This window comes from Schistocerca piceifrons, chromosome 1 (genome assembly GCF_021461385.2).
Source record: "Schistocerca piceifrons isolate TAMUIC-IGC-003096 chromosome 1, iqSchPice1.1, whole genome shotgun sequence".
Classification (NCBI taxonomy): Eukaryota; Metazoa; Arthropoda; class Insecta; order Orthoptera; family Acrididae; genus Schistocerca; species Schistocerca piceifrons.
Genome location: NC_060138.1, coordinates 573908246 through 573935689, shown reverse-complemented (window position 1 = coordinate 573935689; position 27444 = coordinate 573908246). Strand labels below are relative to the sequence as shown.

The 27444-nt window shown below is 42.2% G+C and overlaps 1 protein-coding gene across 1 annotated transcript in view; it reads left to right on the top strand.

The window, feature by feature from the left end:
* LOC124801714 (DNA-directed RNA polymerase III subunit RPC1) overlaps positions 1 to 27444 on the top strand; it is a 242528-nt gene that overhangs the window by 47930 nt on the left and 167154 nt on the right. Inside the window, exons 4-8 of the mRNA XM_047263093.1 lie at positions 1718 to 1967; positions 6972 to 7212; positions 26304 to 26481; positions 26658 to 26795; positions 26941 to 27138. Coding sequence (XP_047119049.1) covers positions 1718 to 1967; positions 6972 to 7212; positions 26304 to 26481; positions 26658 to 26795; positions 26941 to 27138 — 1005 coding nt within the window. The remainder of the gene's footprint in view (positions 1 to 1717; positions 1968 to 6971; positions 7213 to 26303; positions 26482 to 26657; positions 26796 to 26940; positions 27139 to 27444) is intronic.

The following is a 27444-nucleotide window of genomic DNA, read 5'->3' as shown; positions in this document are numbered from 1 at the left end:
TTTAAAACAATCATGAAGAGGAGGCAGTAATTGAGATATGAATGACAACTTTAATGTTTAATATCTGTGTATTTTCTCTGCACGTTGGCAAACAATACAGGAGACTAAGCAGAGAATCAAAATGGAGATTTTAAGTTCATCGAGAAGAAATAATAGCTTTCGGCACTGCCAAAGAAGTTAGAAAATCAGTTGAATCGAGTAGATAGTGACTTGAAAAGCGGTTAAGATGTACATCCACAAAAATATATCACTGATAAGAGAGTGTTGTTGAATTAAATTAGATTGGTCGAAATGAATCAGATTAAAAAAATGAGATGCTCAGAGTGGGAGACAAATTTTGCTATTTGGGCATCAAAACCACTGGCAATGGCAGAATTAAAATGCATGTAAAATGCAAGACAAGATTTTCTAAACAAGTAAAATATGCTAATACTGAATATAAATTTAATTATTAGAAGTCATTTCTGTAAGTATATGTTTGGAATGTAACCTCATATAGAAGTGAAGTGTGACTGATAAAAATTTCAAACAAGAACAGAGTAGAAGGTTTTGAGGTATAGCACAGAAGAATGCTTGAAGGTTAGAGGGGTTAACTGAGTAGAAAGGTACTGAATAAAATTGCACAGAAAACAGCTTTGTTGCCCAACGCCAATAAAAGAAGAGCTATGTTGATAGGACACATCCTGAAACATGTACTGAAATAATTAATTTGGTAATGGAAGGAAATGGGAATGTGGGATAGTAAAACTGTAAAGGGGTACCCAGACTTGACTGTGACAAGCAGATTCAAATTATATACGATGCAATAGTTATGCAAATAAGAAAATATTTGCAGAAGAATGACCAATGTGGTTCACAGCACAAACCAGCCTTTGTACTGATTACACCACCACCACCACCACCACCAACAGAAGAAAATAAAATCAGTTGCAAAGGTGGAATGAAAAGCGACACAAGATAACTTTCTGCCTCATGTTATGGTTAGGATGGTAGGAGTTGGCAAATTGTGTATTTTGTTTGTAACTGCATAAGTTATGAAACATTTCAGTTTTCAGACAGTAATTACTGTCTTCAGTTGTTTGATAGTAGACTTAGAAGAAGGCCACTGCAACTATGTGGTGACCTGTTAAGAATGGTTTAAGTGACAACACTAAGGACTTGCATTGAAATAGAAGTAACAGAAAAGGTAGCAAGAGGTGGACTACAAAATGACTGATGGAAGCAAACTTCAGGGAAATGAGTTCAGGAGAAACTCACTGTGGGTATAACATTTACATACCACTTTCACCTGAAAAGTGACTTGGAAAAGTTTGATCTCTGTATGTATAATACTGGCTTTTCACCTTATTGCACCTGGCCACGAGGTACATGTGGCTTCTTAAAGATTACAATCATGTCTGATCAAGATAATGTCTTCTGTGTTGAACATCATTACCTTTCTCATATGCATTAGGTGGCTCAATTTTTATGTATAATTTGTCTCTCACAGGCTAGGAAGTGCCATTCGTTTCTTAGCTATTCACTTAAGGTTACATGTTAAAAGAAAATTTTCTCTCTCTTAGTGTTGTATACGTATGTTTTCTTGTTTTTTTTTGAATTCCACATGAGATGAATTTTGAGTATTAGTATTTTTTATCCTGTTTGTAGGCAGTTTTGGGTCTATTTTTTGTATTGTTATGGTTTTATGCAAACAATTATGTATTTTAATTTTCTTCAGAGTTGTTCCAGAGTCTTACTGCCAGACAAAGATAAAAAACCATTTAGAAATAAAGTAATGAACCCTGCAATACCATACTTGACTCGGAAAGCTTTAAGAAAGCAGATATTGGACAAATGCAAGAAGATTACAATTTGTCCTCACTGCAATGAGCTAAATGGTGTCGTGAAGAAATGTGGTTTGTTAAAAATCGTCCACGAACAGTACCGTTCGAAGAAGAAGACCGATCCTCTGGTGCAACATAAATTAGGCAAGTTTTAAATACAGTTTCAGTGTAATATAGTTCCTATATTTTTACTTTATTTATCTGTACCTGCACCCTTCAAACCACTGTGAGGTGCATTGCAGAGGGTACTTCCTATTGCACCAGTTATTAGGACTTCTTCCTGTTCCATTCACATATGAAGTGCAGGAAGAATGATTGTAATCTTGTCTTCATGATACCTACAGGAGCAATGCATAGGGGGATTGTGTACCTCAGTGTACTCTTGTCCCTGTGTTTTTACATTACATTTAGTATTTTTTAAAAACTGTTATTTAAGGCTGAAATAATGTAAGGCATTTCTTACCAACTTCATTCAAACCAACAACCACCTGTGAGGTATATTTGAGGGTTTACTTTCTTCTCATACAAGTTGGGTGTATCTTAGCATTTGCATTGCGTATTCTACCCCTACCCACCTGCCCTCTCTGACATTTCCCAACTATTTCTGCTTTCATCTCTCAAGAAGGAATCTGTGGTTTGAAAGGACAGGAAAGATAAAGAGCACTTCCGTTCTTAAGTGCAATGTCTCTCTTATCTACTGTAAGTTAGGCATTACAAATGCGAATACTGGACAGTGTGTCTGTCTCTTTGTAATTTTAAATGACTACTGACTTAACTCTATGTGAATTTAACAGTTTTCTGCATAAAATTAAAAAAAGAAATTTAAATGTAATTCCATCCATCTTGTGCTCTTCAGCACATTCATTGTATCTGTTTGCATTATAATGTTTAAAAGTTGTCTTTGTGTAAAGGGGCAAAGAAGTTGTTCAGTCCTGTAACACATCTAGAATTTGTTCACTATGACCTGACTTGAGTTGTCTGCAGGAAGCAGGTCTGTTGTTACCTAACACATTGACAGCCATGGGTGTGGTGTTGTTGTTGGTGGTGGTGGTGGATGGGAAACAAGCTGCATTTTCTTTGGGCAGTGGTGGCCCCATGCATTTTCATTGTGTTTTTATTGCTCTCCCAATGAAGTAAAGACCGACATAGGAACCACATCATAACTCATGTTGAGTTTTTATAACACAACATAATATACCTTAACACAAATCTATCATCACTTCATAATGGTTGTTGTAAACATAGGTACTGTACTTTTGGATTGTTAAATGTTGGCAAAGGCAGAACACAAAATCCTGAAACCTGGATTTGAATGACTTCTACCAGTCCAGAACTTAGTAGTCCTGGCTTAGGAAGTCATGAGCAATTACTAGTGTCTGTGAGTTTTAGTTATTATGACCATATGAAACTACAATTGTCAAGCCATAACTGTTGGGTCTTTGATTGTTCTGCGAAATGGCTCATTGGAATAACAACAAATGAAATATAAGTTCAATTTATTAAACAGTTGATAAAAATATTTACTTAACATGAAACAATCCTTTGCCACTGGAGTGCTTGATAATTTAGAGCTGTCATTCACTTTTAAAGCATCACTTGATGCACTAATTAAAATACACTTCACTTGAAGTACAATGTTCAAAATTTGCAAAAGTACATTTTTGTCTGAGACTTGAATAATTCCTTAATCCTACTTGATGATGTTGACTGCATCAGCTGGGCTCACAAATTGGGACAAAGCACTTCCATGCTCAGCTTGACATTGACCTCTGCGTGAGGGCACTGTGGTGCCGAGACAGAGGCATGGCATTCAGAAGCCCCTCCCATTCATCATTCCGGATTGCAGCAATACATCAACAGTGTCTGTGATATCAATGCATATTAGCAACCTTGGTGTGGCACCACAATCTGTGGATGATACCACAATAGTGAGTAGTGGTATTTTATATTCTAGCCGCAACTTGGAAAACTAAAGAATGAACACCTACATAGTCTCATTATAGTACACAGTTCATGCCTCACCAAAGTCTTCAAAGGTCAGTATCACTGACATTATTCACCATTTGGACATTAGGCTGGCAACAGTTGTATTTAAAACCAATCATATACTCGGCCCCTGTGCTGAAGCTGGCAAATGCCACGTACTGTTCAGCAGCACCTTCTTGTAGTTCACTAGACATGAAAATTAGTAGCCACTCCACAGTCCCCACCATTTCATGGCCTACCTTTACAACTGCCCTGACCAGTGGGATCACTTGGGGTTTGTTGAAAGCAGGACCTAGTGGCACTTGTGTGGCTGAAATTACTATTCTGAACCATTGGTGGAACAAATTGCTTCCCTGGTTACTGAAGAGGCCCAGAGTAATTTTAAAATTATTACATCAAAGAAGCTGTTGTATCCTATACTACTTTTGAAGCTGTTGTTTTACAACATTTTAGGTGAGTGCTGGAAGTATTTCATAATATATGTGGATGGTTCTGAATTGGCTTGATGTAACCGACTTTTGTAAAATTACCTGAGTCTTCTGTCAAGATTTGCTTACCAGATGAATTCACAGTTAATGATTCAGAGATGTATGAAATCTGTAGGGCATTGGAGCAGATGAAATTCCTCATTTGATTTCACTTCCTAGTTGCACGTTCATGTTTATGGGATATCCCAGGAGGAGTGGTTAGTATTCAGGGAAATGAAAGAAATGGCCATTCAAAGCAAAAATAATCTAGTAAACTATGGCTCTAAAGTACAGGGCTATTTCAAATGATTGAAGTGATTTCATAAATTCACTGTAGCTCCATTCATTGACATATGGTCACAACACACTACAGATATGTAGAAAAACTCATAAAGTTTTGTTCGGCTGAAGCTGCACTTCAGGTTTCTGCCGCCAGAGCGCTCGAGAGTGCAGTGAGACAAAATGGCGACAGGAGCCAAGAAAGCGTATGTCGTGCTTGAAATGCACTCACATCAGTCAGTCATAACAGTGCAACGACACTTCAGGACGAAGTTCAACAAAGATCCACCAACTGCTAACTCCATTCAGCGATGGTATGAGCAGTTTAAAGCTTCTGGATGCCTCTGTAAGGGGAAATCAACGGGTCGGCCTGCAGTGAGTGAAGAAACAGTTGAATGCGTGCGGGCAAGTTTCACGCGTAGCCCGCGGAAGTCGACAAATAAAGCAAGCAGGGAGCTAAACGTACCACAGCCGACAGTTTGGAAAATCTTGTGGAAAAGCCTAAAGCAGAAGCCTTGCCGTTTACAATTGCTACAAGCACTGACACCCGACGACAAAGTCAAACGCTTTGAATTTTCGGTGCGGTTGCAACAGCTCATGGAAGAGGATGCGTTCAGTGCGAAACTTGTTTTCAGTGAAGCAACATTTTTTCTTAATGGTGAAGTGAACAGACACAATGTGCGAATCTGGGCAGTAGAGAATCCTCACGCATTCGTGCAGCAAATTTGCAATTCACCAAAAGTTAACGTGTTTTGTGCAATCTCACAGTTTAAAGTTTACGGCCCCTTTTTCTTCTGCGAAAAAAGCGTTACAGGACACGTGTATCTGGACATGCCGGAAAATTGGCTCATGCCACAACTGGAGACCGACAGCGCCGACTTCATCGTTCAACAGGATGGTGCCCCACCGCACTTCCATCATGATGTTCGGCATTTCTTAAACAGGAGATTGGAAAACCGATGGATCGGTCGTGCTGGAGATCATGATCAGCAATTCATGTCATGGCCTCCATGCTCTCCCGACTTAACCCCATGCGATTTCTTTCTGTGGGGTTATGTGAAAGATTCAGTGTTTGAACCTCCTCTACCAAGAAACGTGCCAGAACTGCGAGCTCACATCAACGATGCTTTCGAACTCATTGATGGGGACATGCTGCACCGAGTGTGGGAGGAACTTGATTATCGGCTTGATGTCTGCCGAATCACTAAAGGGGCACATATTGAACATTTGTGAATGCCTAAAAAAACTTTTTGAGTTTTTGTATGTGTGTGCAAAGCATTTTGAAAATATCTCAAATAATAAAGTTATTGTAGAGCTGTGAAATCGCTTCAGTCATTTGTAATAACCCTGTACATACCTTAAGATCTATGAGCACTTATTCATCTTTACTGCTGTGAAGCATCTCTTCTGCTGAACAAATGCCCTTAACCCTTGGTATGCATTTTAGAGCCCATGTTTACTAGACATTTCTCTCATTTTTGGCCCATACTACCTCCTCCCAAAATATGGAAAGCAAAGAGGTTGCAGTAAGAAGAGATTGATGTCACAGTGCTAAAGATGAAGTGTTCACAGCTCGTAAGGTATGAATGAATCCATATGTACTAGACTTTTTGCTTTGAGTGGCCATTACTGTCATATCACTGAATACTGACCATTCCTCGTTGGACACCCTGTATAGTGATTGGACTTTTGAGACAAATGAATACAAACTATCCAGGACTTCCTTCTCCATCTACAGAGGCAGAGGAAGGAGATTTCATTTTTCTTAGTAACAACATGTATGGAAATTGAAGAAAATAGTGCTACAAACAAAGCAACAGAGTATGCCTGTAAGATACATACTGTGGCACATTGTGGTGTACCCTTTCATGCCACAATTTGGAAATAATCAAGAAGACTCTGACTGTGCCAGTCCTTTTCCTGATGTCTGACCTGAGAGAAAGTAATTCTAATGCGTCTTGGAATAGTGGACTGCTCTATGATGCATGTGGAGCAGGAGAAACCACCATTGTGTATTGTTTGTAGCATACAGATAACTGTTGGCCACATTTTAAATGGATGTGTTTTATGCTGTAGAGGCTAGTTAAGTGTTGAGCTGCACTGTATTTCAGGACATTATGGTAGAATTGTGGTATGGGTCTTAAGATTCATTTTCACCTCCAAAAAAGTTGTAACCTGGGTAACAAAAATGCTATGTATTCTCCATAGATTAAGGATACCAAGTTACTTGTTACTGTATAGCAATGTTGAGTACTGAGAGCTAAATTTGCTATTGCAGTGGTACGCTAATAAAATTTATTGAATGCGACTTCCTCAAGCAAGGGTAAGGGCTAGTAATTTTAAAGAATCAGACTGTGTAACTTCAAATTACAATGTGAATTATGTGAGAACTAATGAAAGATACCTTCATTTTCAGCTGCTTACGCGAAAGTTGTCGAATATAATCGTGAACTGGAATCTGCAGTTGTTAATGGATTGGCTCATATATTCAATCCTCTTGAGGTTCTGCACATTCTGGAGAGGATACCAGAAGAGGATGTTCCTTTACTGCTTATGAACCCATCTTGTGGTAGTCCAAAGGACCTTATTTTGACAAGGATACCTGTGCCACCACTATGTATAAGACCATCTGTAGTGTCTGATTTAAAATCAGGAACGTAAGTTCTTCACAGTGACAGTATTACCATATTCTCCTAAATTTGCATGTTAAGAATACAACAGATTTTTAACAAGAGAGATTTTACTGAAGAATGGTCTCATTAAACCCTTTTTGTGTTATTTCATTTTATCACTATGTTGTTTCTTATTTGTAACCATATCCTCCTGTTTCCCATCATTTCTGCTCTTTTCTCTCTCAAATTATTTTCTCTCTCCCATATTAGGATTCTTCCCACACACCTATCTCTCTAGTATCAATTGTTCTCTTGCAAGGCACATTATAACCATACGTCTTAATGTCTACTTACCTGTAGCTCTGCTATAGTTATAAGCAGAAAGAAAGAAGACAGTGACAGCAGATGTTATCGATATAGCACAGATGTAACTGCCATTTGCCTTGTAACCTTATAAAAGTGCACTGACTTTCACATAGTTGTAGTATGAAGGCAATGCTCATGATAAATGTGTAAGGATTTTTAAATTACCTTTCATACAAAGGCACAACAGTGAAGTAAGAATTTTAGGGCTTTATGTGTACTACCTTAGCATTATTGCAGCCTTTACCCATGACTCTTTTTTTAAATGTGGTCAAATGTAAGATCTTCAGAATGTTATAGAGAATAGAGATATTTTAGTATGCTTGACCTGCGCTGAGCTTTTCTCCTCCATATGAGAATGAATGAGTTTTTGTGCTCCTAAAGAAAGCACTAATCATGACATTAATAACAAAAAATTCGATTTTTTTTCTGTGTAATGGTGGCTTTGTTACTTTTTCAATATTAGAAGTGGAAGGGGCAAAAGGTAAAACCTCAGCATGTAGTTGAGGAACTGAGTGGTCGATATGAACATGAATAAGACTGGGAATATTAATAAGCTTTGGGATAATGCCCTTCAGAGCTGACTAATACAGAATACACATACACTCAAATTATGAATGGTTACATTGTCACGGCCAGCTTCATTTTACTGGTGCTGCAACTAGATAGGAGTAAGGGGTTGTGTTGGGTGGAGTGGTGAAGATAGAAAGGAGTCTTGGAGGTTTGGAGGGAAGGTTGGTTGACAACTGAGAGGGAGAGGCAGCAAGCGGATGGGACAGGAATGTGGAACCCATGAATTTGCCATGGTGCAGGCAGGGGAACTGCATATGGTTTACAGTTTCATGAAGGAGTGAATTGGGAGGGGAGATTGACCACTTGAAGAGGGAGACATATGGATAACAGGGTGTGAGTGTAGAATGAGTTGGGGGTTGGGGGGGTGAAGATCAGCTGAGAGAGACTGGTGGCAGGAGCATTGTGGGATCTTAGTTGCTTCTCACAGTTCATACTTCTATCCAATCATGAGACTCCCCTACTCATACTCAGTTAGTTATCTTCCAGGAATTCCTTACCTCCAGTTCCAAGTCCCTACCCATAAAACACAAACCTATTGGAGAAAAGGATATCAATCCACTACCTTAGATCATCATCCCTGTGGCTGAAGACTCCCATACTGCCTTCATCATTTAGCTACAATATAGCAGGTCAGCAACAGGAAGCAGTTAATTCCATAAATTATCTGGGAGTACGCATTAGGAGCGATTTAAAATGGAATGATCATATAGAGTTGATTCATTGGAAGAATCTGAAGGAAATGCAATCCGAAAACAAAGGAAGTAGATTACAGTACGCTTGTTCGCCCACTGCTTGAATACTGCTCAACAGTGTGGGATCCGTACCAGATAGGGTTGATAGAAGAGATAGAGAAGATTCAACGGAGAGCAGCGCGCTTCGTTACAGGATCATTTAGTAATCACGAAAGCATTACGGAGATGATAGATAAATTCCAGTGGAAGACTCTGCAGGAGAGACGCTCAGTTGCTCGGTATTGGCTTTTGTTGAAGTTTCGAGAAAATACCTTCACCGATGAGTCAAGCAGTATGTTGCTCCCTCCTGCGTATATCTCGCGAAGAGACCATGAGGATAAAATCAGAGAGATTAGAGCCCACACAGAGGCATACCGACAATCCTTCTTTCCACGAACAATACGAGACTGGAATAGAAGGGAGAACCGATAGAGGTACTGAAGGTACCCTCCGCCACACACCGTCAGGTGGCTTGCGGAGTATGGATGTAGATGTAGATGAACTGTCATGACTACCTGTAAGAAAGTGTCTGTCAACTGCCTTACTGTTACACCTCCAAGCCCCACCCCTGTGATCTTGTCTCAAATGTCCAGCATAACACCAGTTCCTACTCAGATCCTTAGTCCTATCCCAGAACCTCTTTCCTGAATCCCTCTTCCTCTTCATCTCAACTACACCTCCCCCCACCTACAACCCCCCCCCCCCCCCCCCCCCACCACACAGAACCCTTCTACATGCATCCCAGAATGCATAAACCTAACTGTCCCAGACACCACTTTAAATCTGGTTACACTGCCCTCATGGAATAAATCTTCCCCACAGTGTAGTTTCTGTATCAAAGATGCAAACTATTTCCCTCGTCACCTCTCAATCATCCCCACTCCAATAAAAGCTGGAAGGAACCCTACTGGTTGCTGCTGATGCTGCCTCCCTATACGCCAACATCCCCCATGCCCAAGGTCTTGCAGCTTTTGAATATCACCTCACCCATTGTCCTACTACTGACTCCAGCCTGCCACCTCATTTGTTACACATTGCACATTGAATCCTCCAACGCCAAGTTGGATATGAGCCATCTAGTTCCTCTTCCTAGCCACCTATGATCCTGTACCCCTCGTCTGGTTCAGCCCCATTGATATACCCTAGTAATGTGGACTTAGGGCCAAGACACCATAGCCTCATTCTTCCACAACTTCAACATCATTTCACTTATCTGCTTCACTTGGTCCTATGCAGCCCAGCTTGCCACCTTTCTTGATGTTGACCTCTACCTCTTCGATGCTCCATAAAAGCTTCTGCCAATATCATCCCTACTAACCATCAACAATACCTCCATTTGACATCCGTTTTATGCTAAAATGTCCCTTACATACTGTCTGCCCACTTGTGGATGGTGCATCTGAAATGAAGAGTAAGCCATTGTCCAGTATGCTGAAAGTTTTACTAAGACCTTCACTGACAGACATTACCTTCCAAATCTAGTTTGTGAAAACAGATCTCTCTTGCCATACCCACTCCATGGGCTCAGCATTTGTTTGCTGTGTCTGGGCTTGGTGACCCCCAGGTTCCTGAACTGGGGATTGGTAAGTACCACCAGTCCTCTGTTACTGTAGGCTCCAGGCAGTGGTGGAACGTTCTGTGTTTCGGAGAACATGGGCCTTGGCATCACCGTCTGGACGGCAAGGAGGGTACACACCTCTATAAAAAAACACCTCAGCCTCAAAGTGTGCTATGTGCTGATGAGGTGAATAGCTCTTATCACCCCTTAATTAGTGCCCACCAAAAATCACCCTGATGTGGAACAACTTTATCAGATCCTTCATACAGGCTTTGAATGCCTATAATTGTGCACAGAAAAGAGAAACATCCACCTGCAATACTCCCCACCTCTCCCGAAATGGTGTTCTGCCATCCACCCACTCCATGGGCTCAGCATTTGTTTGCTGTGACCCCCAGGTTCCTGAACTGGGGATTGGTAAGTACCACCAGTCCTCTGTTACTGTAGGCTCCAGGCAGTGGTGGAACGTTCTGTGTTTCGGAGAACATGGGCCTTGGCATCACCGTCTGGACGGCAAGGAGGGTACACATCTCTATAAAAAAAACACCTCAGCCTCAAAGTGTGCTATGTGCTGATGAGGTGAATAGCTGTTCAGGTAAAACAGTCTAGTGGACAACCTCTGGGGAACCTGTTGCCAACCCCCCCTCCAGTTGTATAAGGCTTGCTCAGGCATGCAGGATTCTGCCTGGGTCGATGTTTGTTTCTTTAGCATATCATGAGATCCCTATGAAAGGATCTCATGAAACTACTACTACTGATGGGATGGATGTACCGTCAGGTAGTACCTACACCCACTCATCAAAGGGAGCTTGTTTGCTCACTCCTTCTGAGAAGTAGTCTCAGAATCATAGTAACAGATCACTGGTGTCCCATAACACTTTCAGTGTAATCAAGAAAAGAGGGGGAGCCTTTCAGAAGTTCTCCCCTTTCTATATTCAGAAGCATTGGCGGGTGTTGCTGGGTCCCTAAAAAGTGTTAAATGACTTTGTAATGGAACACTTGTAGTTGAAACTGTTGATTTCAAATCAAGTATCTAAGCTTTTGGGATGTAAGCTCTTAGGTGACTACCCAGTCTAGGCAGGGAGTTCTGTGTTGCATTTGAATATAAAGGGATTGTGATGATATTTCGAAGAATTACAACTCCTGGTCTAGCATCTGCTGATTCTGCATCTGTTTATAAGAAAGCAGTCACTAACACACCTGCATTAAGGGGTTACTGAAGACAGGGCTAAAGGTGGAGTGGCTGTTTTATTGATGACAGATGCCACTCCTCTCCTGTCTCTCTTACCACAGCCATTCAAGCAATTGCCATGAAAGTTCTAGCACCCTTTAACATCACAGTGTGTTCTTTATATCTTCCACCTCATGATCCTTTGGATGCAGACACACTGACAGACTCTTTTGGGCATTCCCATGTCCATTCCTCCTTGTTGGGGACATCAGTGCAGACAATGTACTGTGGGGCACAGCTACCACTTGCTCCAGGAGTCGAATTATTGAGCAACTCGTCCATTCTGAGAATGCCTGCCATTTGAACTCACCTCAGATGAAACACTTTTCCACAGTTACAGAGTGTTTTTCAGCCATTGACCTTTGTTTTTGCTCTGCAGCTATTGCAGAATAGGTTCAGTGGGAAGAGGCTACAGGTTTTCATTCTAGTGACCACTCCCCAATGTGGATCCATCTGCCGACTAAGATGGTGGTCAACAGATGAACGTGGAGATGGATGATTTGAAGGGCAAATTGGTTAAAGTACGGTCGACAGGCTATTTTTGAACAAAAGGATTGTGTACAAGAGACGGTGGCCCATACCACTTGTGAGATCCCATGGGCTGCCGCAGAGTCCATCCCACAGTCTAGTAACCACCTCAGATGATGGCCTGTACCTTTGTGGAATGATGAGTGTTGCTTGGTAATCATAGCCAGACGAACAGCTTTGTGGAACTTCAAACACCATCCAACCATAGAAAACATTCATGCATTCAGATCTGCAAGAGCACACATGAGCGAGTGAGAAAAGACTGGAAGAGGGATTCCTGGAAGGTATTCATGACTTCCATTAATCGGTACATTTCTACTGCATGAGTTTGGGAATCAATAAGGTGGATTTCAGGCAGGGGCAATACATGACCCTTTACGGCCTTGTTGAGAAATGTGGTCTTGGTGGACACACCTAAAGACATGGCTCAGTTTTTAGCTGAACACGTTTTTACAGTTACTGTGTCATCCAGACAAGCTCCTGCATTTCAGGTGTTCTGTACAAATGCAGATATGAGCAAGCTCCATTTTTGTAGCATAGTGAGGAAGTTTACAATCTTTGATTCTCCCCGTGGGAACTGGAATCAGTTCTGTCCATGGCCAGAGGCACTGCTCCAGGGCCTGATGAGATTGAATAAGCCATGCTCCGTCATTTGTGCCCTGAAGCAAAAGAACAGCTCCTCTCATGTTTCAGTCAGATCTGGTGTGATTGACAGTACTCCATGACTTGGAAGGAGGCAATATTAATTCCATTATGGAAACCAATCAAGGGCTGTAGTGCCCCTAACAGTTACCAGTGTGTAGCCCTTACTAGTTGTATGGGTAAGACTCATGAACGCCTGGTCAACCGCCTCCTTGTCTTGCTGTCTAAATCCTGAGGTCATGTGAGCTGCTCCCAATGTGGTTTCAGGCACTACCATTCCATGCTGGACAAATTAATTCTGTTGGAAACAGCAATATAGGAGTCCTCCTTAGGCTGAAACCGTGTGGTTTGTGTGTTTCTTGACATCAAATAAGCGTACAATACTACTTGTAGGTACAACATCCTTCACCAACTTCATTAATGGGAACTACGTGGACATGTACCCCTTGTTATCCAATATTTCCTCAACAACTGATGCTTTTGATATTGGTAATGCCTTGTCTTACTGCTATATTCAAGAGAATGGGATCCCCCAAGGCAGTATACTAGGTGTCACATTGTTTGCCATTGCTATCAATGGCATTTCATTCGCAGTCAGGAGCCCTGTCAAATGCTTTTTGTTTGTGGATGACTTCGCAATCTTCTACTCTCCTTCCAATCATACATTGATGACATGGCAGCTACAGCTGACCACCATGAGACTGGAAACTGGGACAAGACAACTAGTTTTTGGTTCTCACCAGAGAAGACTACAAGTGTCAGTTTTAACCATGCTTGTTGAAATTTTAACCAACTAAAACTATGTGCTTTTTGGGTTTATTATTTGACTCAAAATTAGATCGGCTCCCACAGCTGAAAGACCTATGAACTAAGGACTTCCAGTCATTAAATATTTTGAAATGACTTAGCGGGAAAGCATGGGGTGCTGACAGGTCCTACCTCCTGCAGTTTTATAGGGCATTTGTTTGATCACGTTTAGATTGTGGCAGTGTGGTCTGTGGATCAGCCCCTATTTCCTACCTCAAGATGTTGTAAGCTGTACACCATGAGGGCATTCAGATATCGACTGGAGCCTTTTGTACCAGCCCAGTTCACGGTCTTTGTGCAGAGGCTGATGAACCACCACTCTGGATTCAGCTATGCATCCTTTTGGCTTGACAGGCATTTAGAGCAGTGGTCCAACCCAACCTAGAACAGTTGTTCAGGAATCGGCTCCATGAAACCAAGCCATTTGGGATATGTGCTACTGACTGTCTCAAGGATATGGATCTGTCAGATATCTGAATACACTGCAAGTGATGGACACCTTGGTGTCTTCAGAGATACAAAGTGATTTTAAGCTTGACATGGTACAAAAAAACTCGCACTTTAGATTACATTTTTACAGCTTTGTTTTCTTCCGTTTTAAGTATGTACCACAGTTTTATCATTGTTTGTTCAGATGGATACCAGCAGGAGAATGTCCTCAGTTGTTCCACTGTTTTCCATGATACGGCTTTCAAAGTGTGTCTTCTGGAACAATTTACAAAATATGATGCTGAGTTATGTGGCATTATGATGGCACTTGAGAGAATTCATGGACATCACTGTACAAGGTTTTTTGTCTGTTCTGACTTGCTTAGTGCACTACAAGCACTTCACAAAATGTATCCAGTAGACCAGTTGATTCAGCTCATCCATGACTCTGTAACGGAACTGAAATGATGGTGGGCTGACAGTAATTTGGAGCCCGCGCGTCGGAAACGGGCGCGCTGGTGTGAGACTGCCAGGGAGTGCACCCTGATGCCATCTATTGGCGAAACTGGGAATTAGCGCTACCTGTCAGACAATGCACTAAGCTCTCGGAGTCAAATGTATTCTTTTTCTTGGTAATTATAAGTTATTACTGTATGATTTAATGTTATAAAGCGCTAGTAGTAAATTATTATGACTGGTATGAACTCCAGGGTAATAAATATAAATATTCTTAAATACTAAATGATTTTGGTGAAAAGGTGGTAGGGGAACGTCCCCACTCTTGGTGATACGAGCGTAGCTAGAGGTAGCTGGAGACACAGGGACTGAACAATGGAATGGCCTGGGGAGTGTTGACGTGACTGGACGTGCGTAACTGTGCTCACGCAAAAGTGATTGTGCAACAGCGAAGAGGCGAATATCGTCGCTGTTTGTGGAGTAGAACGCGACGAATGGTTGTCGAACCTGTCTCTATGCCACTGGGGCTGATTGTAAGAGTTCCTGCGCTCAGATTTTATGGCGGACGTGCAGTAGCTTATACGAGTGCTACAGCTCGTAGTTCCAGCCGCCATTGAGGGCATGAGGCGTGAAGAGCTGCGTTAGCCACATGCATCTCACCACCAGCACCGACACGTCTACCCAAGGCAAGACTGCTTGCAATTGTTAAGTCGAACTTTGTATACATGTAAAAGGAGAATACCAGTTTTCTTTTGTGCAAGTGCATAAGACAGAATATAGTAATGAGTAAAATTACGACGCATGTTGTTCATTGTAAAGTGTAGTAACCTGAAACATAGTGTAGCGAAATCAGACTGAGGCCACCATCGCCTCTTTCATTTACAATTCTTTTGGTTGTAGAATACTTTAGCGTATAAGAATGTTGAAAAGTGCAATGGTCACACCAGAATGAGTCGCCTATTTATAGTTACTTAAATTTTTCTGAGTAACCTTTCAAGTAAAGTCACTTAACTAATTCTATAGCAATTGTCCAAAGAGTAATATCCCAAAATCATTAAAAAAGTTGAAGGGTAGAAGTTTGTTAACCTAAGTTGCTTAAATTGTCTTGGTGGTAATTACCAAGCCAACTCACAGAAATTGAGAGAGTATTTGCTTTGTAGAATCACCTAGAATGATCAGAAATAGTAATATTCAGAATTAAGTTTAAATTCAACTCAAGCCGTTTCACTTTGAAACGAGCCAAAAAATTGATTTATTCTTTTGCTCCTTCAGAGCTGGCGGCCGTAGTTATAAGTATTTTCAGGAGGATTCGACGGTAAGTCTGCTGCTCTCGTCGTGCTGATAGGATTACCCACTGCTGCTAGCAGTGGTGATTGGATACATAAGCTCACTACCAAGTTAAGTGGGTCAGGTAGGCAGTGTTACCGTGTGAACTGTAGGGCACTGTAGGCCGTGGATCGAACCCGTTCAATCATCACAGCTCTTTGGGAAATAGTCCGGTTAGGAGTGTACTAATCATTAGGTAAATACTGGCGAGTAACGGTCAAAAATGTATACGCAAGTGAATTTGGCAAGGTCCATGTAGCACCTAATTAATGTGGTGCAATGGCGAGGGTAGGAGTGGAGTAAAAGTGAGCTGAGCTTGTGGCAGCTGTGCTGTCTTCAAAGATTAATAACGTGAATTCACTACTACCTCTTACCATTAGGGCTGAGCTATTTACGGTTAAAATACGTAGCAGTAAGCGCAAAGGCGTGACAGCTACAAGTCCGTATTGGCTTTATACATACGGAAGTAGGAAGCGGGTCATTCCGTCAGTGGAGGGGTTAAAACAACCGAGTCAGTTGAGAACATACCCCATTTACTGATGGAAAGATTCGGCGGTTCGGTCGCAACTCCTTACAGTGGCTCCAACACCTTTACCAGGAGGTGATCTTTTGCTGGGTGCCTGGATATAGGGAAATGACATGGCTGATAAGGCAGCCAAGGAACTTGGCAGGATGGTGCTGTCCGTCACTGTCTCATCCTGTAGTGTGCCACCATCTCATTTTCTGACAGGCGTATTGTGCATCAGTGGGGAACTGAATGATTGAAGGTGACAGTAAACAAACTGTGGTTGCTTAAATCGACCAAACAAGCATGTTGTTCTTAATGTCAGCCTCTCTGCTGGAAGAAGGTCCTGCTTACCTGGGTGTGCATCAGATGTTGCTTTTTAACACATGGCTTCCTCCTCAGTGGCAGGAGGATCCAACACTCTGTGAGGCTTGTGATGTGCCATTTTCAGTTCAGTGTATTTTGACAATGTGTTTCTTATTACTAATATCACGACAGCCCTCAGTCTTGGTGGAGATCTGCTCTCCACCCTTGCTGATATTGATTCCAGTGTTACAAGAGTGGTGAAATTTTGTGAACTGTCAGGCATCATCCCTAAATTGGTGGCGAAGGGTGGCAGACTTTAATGCATTGTAAACTGGCTTTTTGTCAGGGCGCTGATGATGATGATGTTGAGCACACCTCACCTAAAATCATCATCATCATCTATAAAAACATCATGTCAGTCTGTGTGCCACACCCACTCCAGTGCGTTGCCCCACATGTCCTACCCGTGTGAGAGACCCAGGTGCAAGAACTGTTTTTCGCACCCACTTAGTACATCCAAGCTAGTTCCTTCACAATATATCCTATCCTATTAGAGGAAGGGCCACCAATAAAAGCACTCCCATCATATAAAAGCTCCGTTTTCAACTTTTGTGCAACCTTTTATGTAGGGATACTATCAACTATTCGTGAGCATGAATGTATGGCCACCACCAAACTTTGATTTAACCACCCACTAGCGCAACACCTTGCAGAGCATGATATGCTTGACTTTAAATTGCCATTTGGTACCTCCTCCCTCCCTTCCCCCCCCCCCCCCCCCCACCTCATCCTCCTTCTTCAATATTGTCTTTTCTGAACTATGTAGATGATTGGTTTTATAACACATTCTTCAAACCCTTAACCCTCTGGGCCTCAGTCTCCATTAGCACCTCTCCCACCTCAACCCTTACCTCTAAGCATCCCACTTCACTCACTGTACACTCACATCCTCTTCTCCACATTCTCTCTCCTTCTGCTTTATCTGTCCCTCCCAATCCATTCCTCCATGTCATAGTGTGCCACATTCAGCTCCCCCTGCATGCGGCCAGCATGAGCTCAACTGTGCCACCTTCATATCTCATCCTCTTACTGCCTCCCCCTCATTTTCATGTGCTTATTGATCACTCAGTGCCTCAACTATGAGTGGGTTGTTACCTCAGGTGGACAACAATTAAAATTCCCATCTGACCATCAAGATTTAGGTTTTCCGTGGTTTTTCTTAAATTGCTTAAGGCAAATGCTGGGATGATCTCATTGAAAGGGCACAGCTTATTTCTTTCTCTATTCTTCCCTAATCCAAGCTTGTACTCTGTCTCTAATGGCCCTGTTGTCGACAGGACTTTAAACTATGATCTGCCTTTCTTTGAAAAAACATTCAAATTCTACTTTGTATAAAATGAAAAGCACATCACTGGCACAAACTTAACATCCACAGCTTCCTGCCTCCCTTCAGACTTTTCTTCCCCTTGTGGAACTGTTTGTGCATTGCTGAGTGTCACTGAACTGTACAGTAAATCATAGAAGAACTAATAGAATTTTTGTCGGAAAGCATTGGGTGAAGTTTTGATTGATTTTAAGTGCCCGAAAGATAACACCAATTGTAAGTCATTGAAGGTTTGTCAGTAATTATTTCAGACATCCCTGAAGATGTAATTTATTGTATGTACATACACTGATCATCCAGAACATTATGACACCGACCTACTATTGATATAAGCCCATCCAGGCGATAGCAACGTCGTCTGATGAGAAATGACTGCTAGTCAGACCCATGGACTGTGCATATAGTATCAGTCAGTGTGCTGTCTGTGTGTAGGAACGGGAAGGTGTGTGATCTATCTGAGTTTGATTGAGGGCAAATTGTGATGGCCCAGAGATTCAGCATGAGCATTTTGGAAACTGCACAATTTGTTAGGTGTTAGAGAAGTGCTGTGGTGTCTTCATCACATGCCGAAACTAAGCTGAAGCCACACCCAGACGTCATGGGGTTGAGTGGCCACCCTTCATTACAGATGTCTGGTGTCATAGGCTGGGAAGACTGGTAAAACAGGATGTGAAACTAACATCAGACTTTAATGCTGGGCAGAGTACAATTGTGTATGAACACACAGGGCACCAAACACTCCTAACAATTGGTCTCCGCAGCCAACGACCCATGCATGTGCCAATGTTAACACCATGACATCACTGGAATGGGCATGTGACTATTGACGTTGGACATTGGCACAGTGGGAGAGCATTGCATGGTGTAATGAACCCTTAAACCTTCTCTATTATCCTAATGGTAGGTTGTGAACCCATTGTCTTCCAAGGGAACAGCTCTCTTGACATCTATACTGTGGGATGAACTCGAGCAGGCGGCGGCTCCATTATGCTCTGGGGAACATTCACATCAGCATCCATGGGTCCATTGGATCTCTGTGCAAGGCACTATGGCAGCCAAGGAGTATCGTACACTGGTTGCAGACCATGTACACCACTTCATGACAATCATGTTTCGTGATGGCAGTGGCACTTTTCAACAAGTTAATTTGCCATGTCACAAGGCCAGGAGTCTGATAGAGTGGTGTGACGGACACAGTGATGAGTTCCAGTTGATGTGCTGTCCCCCCAGCTCACCAGATCTGAACCCAATTGAACACATCTGCGATGTGATTGAACATGGTGTTAGAGCTCATCGCCCCCTTCCTTGGAATTTATGGGAAATAGGTGACTTGAGTGTGTAGATGTGGTGCCAATGCCCTCCAGCAACCTACCAAGGCCTCATTGCTTCCATGCTGTGATGCATCACCTCTGTTATCTGCTATTAGGTAGGTGGTATAAATGCTCTAGCATGATAAGTGAAGACATGCTGCTGTTTGTCTGCAATATTAAGGAACTAGGTTTGATTTGAGGCAGTGCCAAGTTAAAATATGGAATTCCATCACTTATGTTTCAATGTTCATGGCAATTTTGAAGAAAATTTGCACTAATCACATCTTTCATGTGTGCCCGTCGGCGACTCAACCTTTCAGCTATTTTGTGAGTGCTCTTTACTCCTAAATTATATACATTCCAAAAGAATATTCACATTTGAAACAAAAATAGTGTTTGCTGTTAGTATATTTCATTCCTGGCTTTCATTAAAGTTTTCATTTCATCTGAGTATGAAATTTCAGTTGTGAAATACACATCACTAGAAGGATCCAGTGTATCTCAGACTGCTACAACACTGCTGACTTCTCGTATGCTTCCTGACAGAGGAAGATTATAAGCAATAATGAGACAAATTTGAAGTACAGGGTGAATGTACTGTGATTTCACGTAGACACTTACTGCTTTGTCAAACTGTTAGCACATCATCATCATCATCATCATCATCATTTTGAATGGTTTCCAGCATCAGGGTGGGTATGTTTGGGACATAAGCCTTGCCATGTAGTTTGGTTCTCCCTCTATCTTTCTATGAGGGTTCAATGAAAAGTAATGCCTCCACCTTCGTTAATTGGGTTTGAATAGAAATATTTTTATAAGTCAAATGCAGAAATAATCTTTAGAATGTGATCTTTAATTACCAATATTCACTTTTCCACATAATCACCAGCAATTGGATACATTTCTGCCAACGATGAACAAGTTTTCTGAAGCCGTCATAGAAAAAGTTGACACTCTGTTTCTGCAACCCCCATCTCTCAGTTCTCCGAGTCATAATGGTGTACCCACAATTTGTATCCTGTCACAATTGAATGGAGAAAGGCGTCACCTTCATTTTCATAACGTGAGAGGAGTTCATGGCAAAGGAGAAAGGCGTCACCTTCATTCTCATAACGTGAGAGGAGTTCATGGCGAATTTCAAGTCTGTGCACTTTCATTTCAGGAGTCAGCATCCGGGGTACCCATCATGCACAGATCTTCCGATAGCCAAGCAAAGCAAAATGTGATCCACACATTTTTGTGAAATGCTGATTGTACTTGCAGTTTCTCTCTGAGTGATACGACAATCATCCTGAATCAATCTGTTAACATTTTGCTTGTGAAACTCAGTGGTTGCTGGCACAGGACGTCCAACTCTTTCTTTGTCACACAGGTCAGATGTTCCTGCCTCAACATCTTTAAACTTACTTGCCCGATGACGCACAGTACTCACATCAACACAATCACCATAAACTGCTTTCATTCTCTGATGAATCTCCTTTGGGGTGACACCTTCTGCTGTCAAGAATTCAATGACTGCACGTTGCTTAAATTGCATTGACCGACCGTGCAGGGTTCCATACTTTACACTGTAACAACACAACCATTCAATGCTAAGGCTTCCCCCCAACTTTAGCTGTTGAGAAAAGGCTACGGAACAAGCCAGTACCTGCCACACATCAATGCTGCCAACTGTTGAAGAGTTACAAAAATGGAGGCATTACTTTTGTGTCAACCCCCGTATATTCCTTTTGGTCTAGTTTGCACCTCCATTTTGAACACAGTTTTCCACACATTTCAGCCATCTATCCCTTGGACTTCTTCTTAGATGGTTTCTTTGCATCTCCCTTTCAATTATCTTCATGGGAATCCTATTATTTTCTCTTTTTTTAAAGTACCAATATCATCTTAGCCTTGATGTTTCTGTCTTGCTCTGCAAGGATTCCTCTTTCATCGTTTCTCTTATCTTTTCATTCCTCATTCTCTCTCTCCTTGTTGCTACTATCCTACTTCTGAGGAAGTTCTTTTCATATGCCTGTAATTTGCTTACATCTTGTTTCTTGATTACCCATGTTTCAGATGCATAGGTCAGCATTGGGATGTAGTAACTTTATTTTTTTAAATCAAAATCAGGCTCCTAAAATATTGCAGGAATGCTTCTGTTGGCCACGTTCGCTGATATCTTTCTCACTTCTTCCACTTTCCTTCATCACATTTCCCAAGTACTGAACACTTGCCACGTACTTCAATTTTTCTCCTCCAATCTTCATTCCGCTAGTTGTACCTTTCTTTCTAGTTGTAACCAGGACCTCACATTTGTTTACATTAAATTTCATTCTTTACTGTGTCACAGTTTCTTCCCAAGAATCCAGCTGTTCCTGAATCTCCTCCTCACTGTTTTCACAGATCATCTGCAAACATCATTATTTTCATCTTGTCTTCTCCAGTTTTTGCTGCTACCGTAGTCATTATCTCATCCAAGACAAAAATGAAGAGGAGAGGTGACAATGCACTGCCCCATTTCACACCATTTGTTTGCTGGACCAATCTGTTCTTTCATTTCCCACTTTCACACAACTCAGACTTCCAAAGTACATCTCCTCCACTCTGCTTGTTGTCTCTTTTTCCACTCCCTTTTTTTCTACTGCTCCCCAGACCTTTCTTCTACAGATGCTATCAAGAGAGGCCATCACAAGCAATTCCCCAAATTCAGAGTGGTACTCCTGGAGCTGCCTCATTGCTAATATGAGGCCAGAAGATGATTTCCTAGGTTTGAAGGTTTGCTGCTCCTCTTGCAATTTGTACTTGACCCTTGTTAGGATTCTGCTTTCCAGGTTCTTTTCATATACCTTGGCATAGTGTGGTATCAGTGTGACTGTTAGCACATATGGTACCAAATAGTAAAACATTATGACAGCTTTCTGTCAACATCTCGTGAACAACTCCATGTTTTTATTATTGTCGACTTCATTCCAAGGATGGGTTTGGTACAGTTGTCCATAATAGTCTATCCTGTACAAGCCTCTTTGTCCATGCACAACTATTGTGACTTACATCCATTTCAACTGATTTGCTGCAGTCAAGCCTTGGTCTCTGTCCGCAATGCCCTCCCCCGTCTCCCACCCTCTTCCCCTTCCCCGCCACCCCACTCCTCCCATATGTTCCAAAATCGTCTATGAATTTAATCATTTATTCTTCTTAAGATTTTTTGGTGTCCATCCTGGTTTTGCAATTTTAAAGCCCAGCAGTGTAAATAGAATACATTGAAGGTGAATTTTTAATTAATTACATAAATTGTTAGGAGAAGGCTCATGTGCTTATAAATATTGGGGAGTGTATCTGAAAATATGTATAGTTGAATATAATAGAGGGAAACATTCCACGTGGGAAAAATATATCTAAAAACAAAGGTGATGTGACTTACCAAAAGAAAGCGCTGGCAGGTCGATAGACACACAAACATACACACAAAATTCTAGCTTTCGCAACCAACGGCTGCTTCGTCAGGAAAGAGGGAAGGAGAGGGAAAGACGAAAGGACGTGGGTTTTAAGGGAGAGGGTAAGGAGTCATTCCAATCCCAGGAGCGGAAAGACTTACATTAGGGGGAAAAAAGGACGGGTATACACTCGCGCGCACACACACACACATCCATCCACACATATACAGACACAAGCAGACATATTCAAAGGCAAAGAGTTTGGGCAGAGATGTCAGTCGAGGCGGAAGTGCAGAGGCAAAGATGTTGTTGAATGACAGGTGAGGTATGAGTGGCGGCAACTTGAAATTAGCGGAGATTGAGGCCTGGTGGATAACGGGAAGAGACGATATATTGAAGGGCAAGTTCCCATCTCCGGAGTTCGGATAGGTTGGCGTTAGTGGGAAGTATCCAGATAACCCGGACGGCGTAACACTGTGCCAAGATGTGCTGGCCGTGCACCAAGGCATGTTTAGCCACAGGGTGATCCTCATGACCAATAAACACTGTCTGCCTGTGTCCATTCATGTGAATGGACAGTTTGTTGCTGGTCATTCCCACATAGAATGCATCACAGTGTAGGCAGGTCAGTTGGTAAATCACGTGGGTGCTTTCACACGTGGCTCTGCCTTTGATCGTGTACACCTTCCGGGTTACAGGACTGGAGTAGGTGGTGGTGGGAGGGTGCATGGGACAGGTTTTACACCGGGGGCGGTTACAAGGGTAGGAGCCAGAGGGTAGGGAAGGTGGTTTGGGGATTTCATAGGGATGAACTAAGAGGTTACGAAGGTTAGGTGGACGGCGGAAAGACACTCTTGGTGGAGTGGGGAGGATTTCATGAAGGTTGGATCTCATTTCAGGGCAGGATTTGAGGAAGTCGTATCCTTGCTGGAGAGCCACATTCAGAGTCTGATCCAGTTCCGGAAAGTATCCTGTCACAAGTGGGGCACTTTTGTGGTTCTTCTGTGTGAGGTTCTGGGTTTGAGGGGGTGAGGAAGTGGCTCCGGTTATTTGCTTCTGTACCAGGTCGGGAGGGTAGTTGCGGGATGCGAAAGCTGTTTTCAGGTTGTTGGTGTAATGGTTCAGGGATTCCGGACTGGAGCAGATTCGTTTGCCACGAAGACCTAGGCTGTAGGGAAGGGACCGTTTGATGTGGAATGGGTGGCAGCTTTCATAATGGAGGTACTGTTGCTTGTTGGTGGGTTTGATGTGGACGGCCGTGTGAAGCTGGCCATTGGACAGGTGGAAGTCAACGTCAAGGAAAGTGGCATGGGATTTGGAGTAGGACCAGGTGAATCTGATGGAACCAAAGGAGTTGAGGTTGGAGAGGAAATTCTGGAGTTCTTCTTCACTGTGAGTCCAGATCATGAAGATGTCATCAATAAATCTGTACCAAACTTTGGGTTGGCAGGCCTGGGTAACCAAGAAGGCTTCCTCTAAGCGACACATGAATAGGTTGGTGTACGAGGGGGCCATCCTGGTACCCATGGCTGTACCCTTTAATTGTTGGTATGTCTGGCCTTCAAAAGTGAAGAAGTTGTGGGTCAGGATGAAGCTGGCTAAGGTAATGAGGAAAGAGGTGTTAGGTAGGGTGGCAGGTGATTGGCGTGAAAGGGAGTGCTCCACTGCAGCGAGGCCCTGGACGTGCGGAATATTTGTGTATAAGGAAGTGGCATCAATGGTTACAAGGATGGTTTCCGGGGGTAACAGATTGGGTAAGGATTCCAGGCGTTGGAGAAAGTGGTTGGTGCCTTTGATGAAGGATGGGAGACTGTATGTAATGGGTTGAAGGTGTTGATCTACATAGGCAGAGATACATTCTGTGGGGGCTTGGTAACCAGGTACAATAGGGCCGCCGGGATGATTGGGTTTGTGAATTTTAGGAAGAAGGTAGAAGGTAGGGGTGCGGGGTGTCGGTGGGGTCAGGAGTCAGGTGAAAGGTTTTGTAGGGGGCCTAAGGTTCTGAGGATTCCCTGAAGCTCTGCCTGGACATCAGGAATGGGATTACCTTGGCAAACTTTGTATGTGGTGTTGTCTGAAAGCTGACGCAGTCCCTCAGCCGCATACTCCCGACGATCAAGTACCACAGTCGTGGAACCCCTGTCCGCCGGAAGAATGACGATGGATCGGTCAGCCTTCCGATCACGGATAGCCTGGGCTTCAGCAGTGGTGATGTTGGGAGTAGGATTAAGGTTTTTTAAGAAGGATTGAGAGGCAAGGCTGGAAGTCAGAAATTCCTGGAAGGTTTGGAGAGGGTGATTTTGAGGAAGAGGAGGTGGGTCCCGCTGTGACGGAGGACGGAACTGTTCCAGGCAGGGTTCAATTTGGATAGTGTCTTGGGAAGTTGGATCATTAGGAGTAGGATTAGGATCATTTTTCTTCGTGGCAAAGTGATACTTCCAGCAGAGAGTATGAGTGTAGGACAGTAAATCTTTGACGAGGGCTGTTTGGTTGAATCTGGGAGTGGGGCTGAAGGTGAGGCCTTTGGATAGGACTGAGGTTTGGGATTGGGAGAGAGGTTTGGAGGAAAGGTTAACTACTGAATTAGGGTGTTGTGGTTCCAGATTGTGTTGATTGGAATTTTGAGGTTTTGGAGGGAGTGGAGCTGGAAGTGGGAGAGACTGTGTTTGTGTGCAATGAGAGGAAGTTGTGGTTTGCTGGAAAGGTTGTGAAGGGTGAGTGAGTTGCCTTTCCGGAGGTGGGAAACCAGGAGATTGGATAGTTTTTTGAGGTGGAGGGTGGCATGCTGTTCTAATTTGTGGTTGGCCTGTAGGAGGATGCTCTGAACAGCCGGTGTGGATGTGGGAGAGAAAAGATTGAGGACTTTTATTAAGGATAGGAGTTGACGGGTGTGTTCATTGGCTGAGTTGATGTGTAGGTGAAGGATTAGGTGGGTGAGGGCAATGGTTTGTTCAGTTTGGAACTGGTATAGGGACTGATGGAAAGAAGGGTTGCAGCCAGAGATGGGAACTTTAAGTGTGAGGCCTTTGGGGGTAATTCCAAATGTCAGACAAGCCTGAGAAAATAAAATATGGGAGCGTAATCTGGCTAGGGCGAAGGCATGTTTGCGGAGGGAATGTAAATAAAACTTCATGGGGTCGTTGTGGGGGTGTTGTGAGGGTGACATGGTATTAGAAGGTGGAAAGTGTAACATTAGGCTGAAATGAAAATGAAAATAAAAATATATGGGGAGAGATAAAGGTGAACTAGAAAGTAACTGGAGATCTGGTGTGGAAAAAGGCGAAAAATTGTTGGTAAAATGCGAAGTGGTGAATACTTTCTATAAATATTAAAAAAACACTTTTCATTTCTGAACTGTTGTGGATTGAGATCTAACGGAGTGTAGATCACTTTCTTTTACACCCTAAATACTACTACTTTTTACTCCTCAAACCTATCTACAACTGATAGTAACTGTAGATAGTTACTGAGAACTTAGTACTCCTTTGGACCTTATTACACACGGTGAACGTATATTTTCATGCATGATACAATATTTGACTGTTAATATGTACTGCCGTTGTTGTTTCAGGAATGAAGATGATCTGACTATGAAACTTTCAGAAATTATATTTATTAATGACGTTATTACGAAGCATCGTCAGACTGGTGCGAAAGTTCAGATGATAAATGAAGATTGGGATTTTCTTCAGCTGCATTGTGCACTTTACATCAACAGTGAAACTTCAGGAATACCACTGAATATGCAGGTAAAAGAAGAGTCAGGAGATAATTTTGTGAGTTTCAATTTGTTGTGTTTTCTGTTTTGTATGTGGTGAGTTTCAATTTGTTGTGTTTTCTGTTTTGTATGTGGTGGGCTTATTCCATTGCTAAGATTTATGTGAGAAAAATTGTGTTTTATTTTCTCGTTTTTGTATGAAAACAGCCCAAAAAATCAAGTAGAGGACTTGTTCAAAGACTGAAAGGAAAACAGGGCCGTTTTAGAGGAAATCTGTCAGGTAAACGTGTTGACTTTTCCAGCAGAACTGTTATTTCTCCAGATCCAAATCTTCTCATTGAACAGGTATGCCCATTAATAAATGCTAATTCATACTTTTTTATTTCGCATCACTATTAAGAATAGTTATTACATATATACTACAAATTTAGATGCATAAAGTGCATGAGCTAATGATTCATATAATTTATATTATATCGTTCTATTGTAGGTTGGTGTACCTGTCCATGTTGCAAAAATTCTCACATATCCAGAAAGAGTAACTAGTGCCAATCTCAAACTGATGAAACAGATGGTAATAAATGGACCTGACAAGCATCCAGGTGCAAATTTTGTTGAACAAAAGAACCTGAAATTTAAGAAATTCTTAAAATTTGGGAACCGTCAGAAAATTGCTCAGGAACTTAGGGTAAGTATTGTTTCTTTTTCTTTCTTTCTTTTTTTTTTTTCTCCCCCCCCCCCCAGTGGTATTACCGATATGGTGCATCAGTGCAATACTGTAGCAAAGGAGCAGATGGTAATTGAACAATTGAGTTTTCACCCTGTGAGAATATCTTTTAAGTAAATAATTCTTCCAAAGGGTGGCCAGCAGTTGAGAGTTACCTGTGTGGGTGAAATTTGACGTAGATGTTTATCATTGGTAGAGGTGAAGGGAGGAGGGCTTGATATCTTTTTTCCTCCCCTCCTTTTTTTTTTTTTTTTTTAAAAAAAAGCT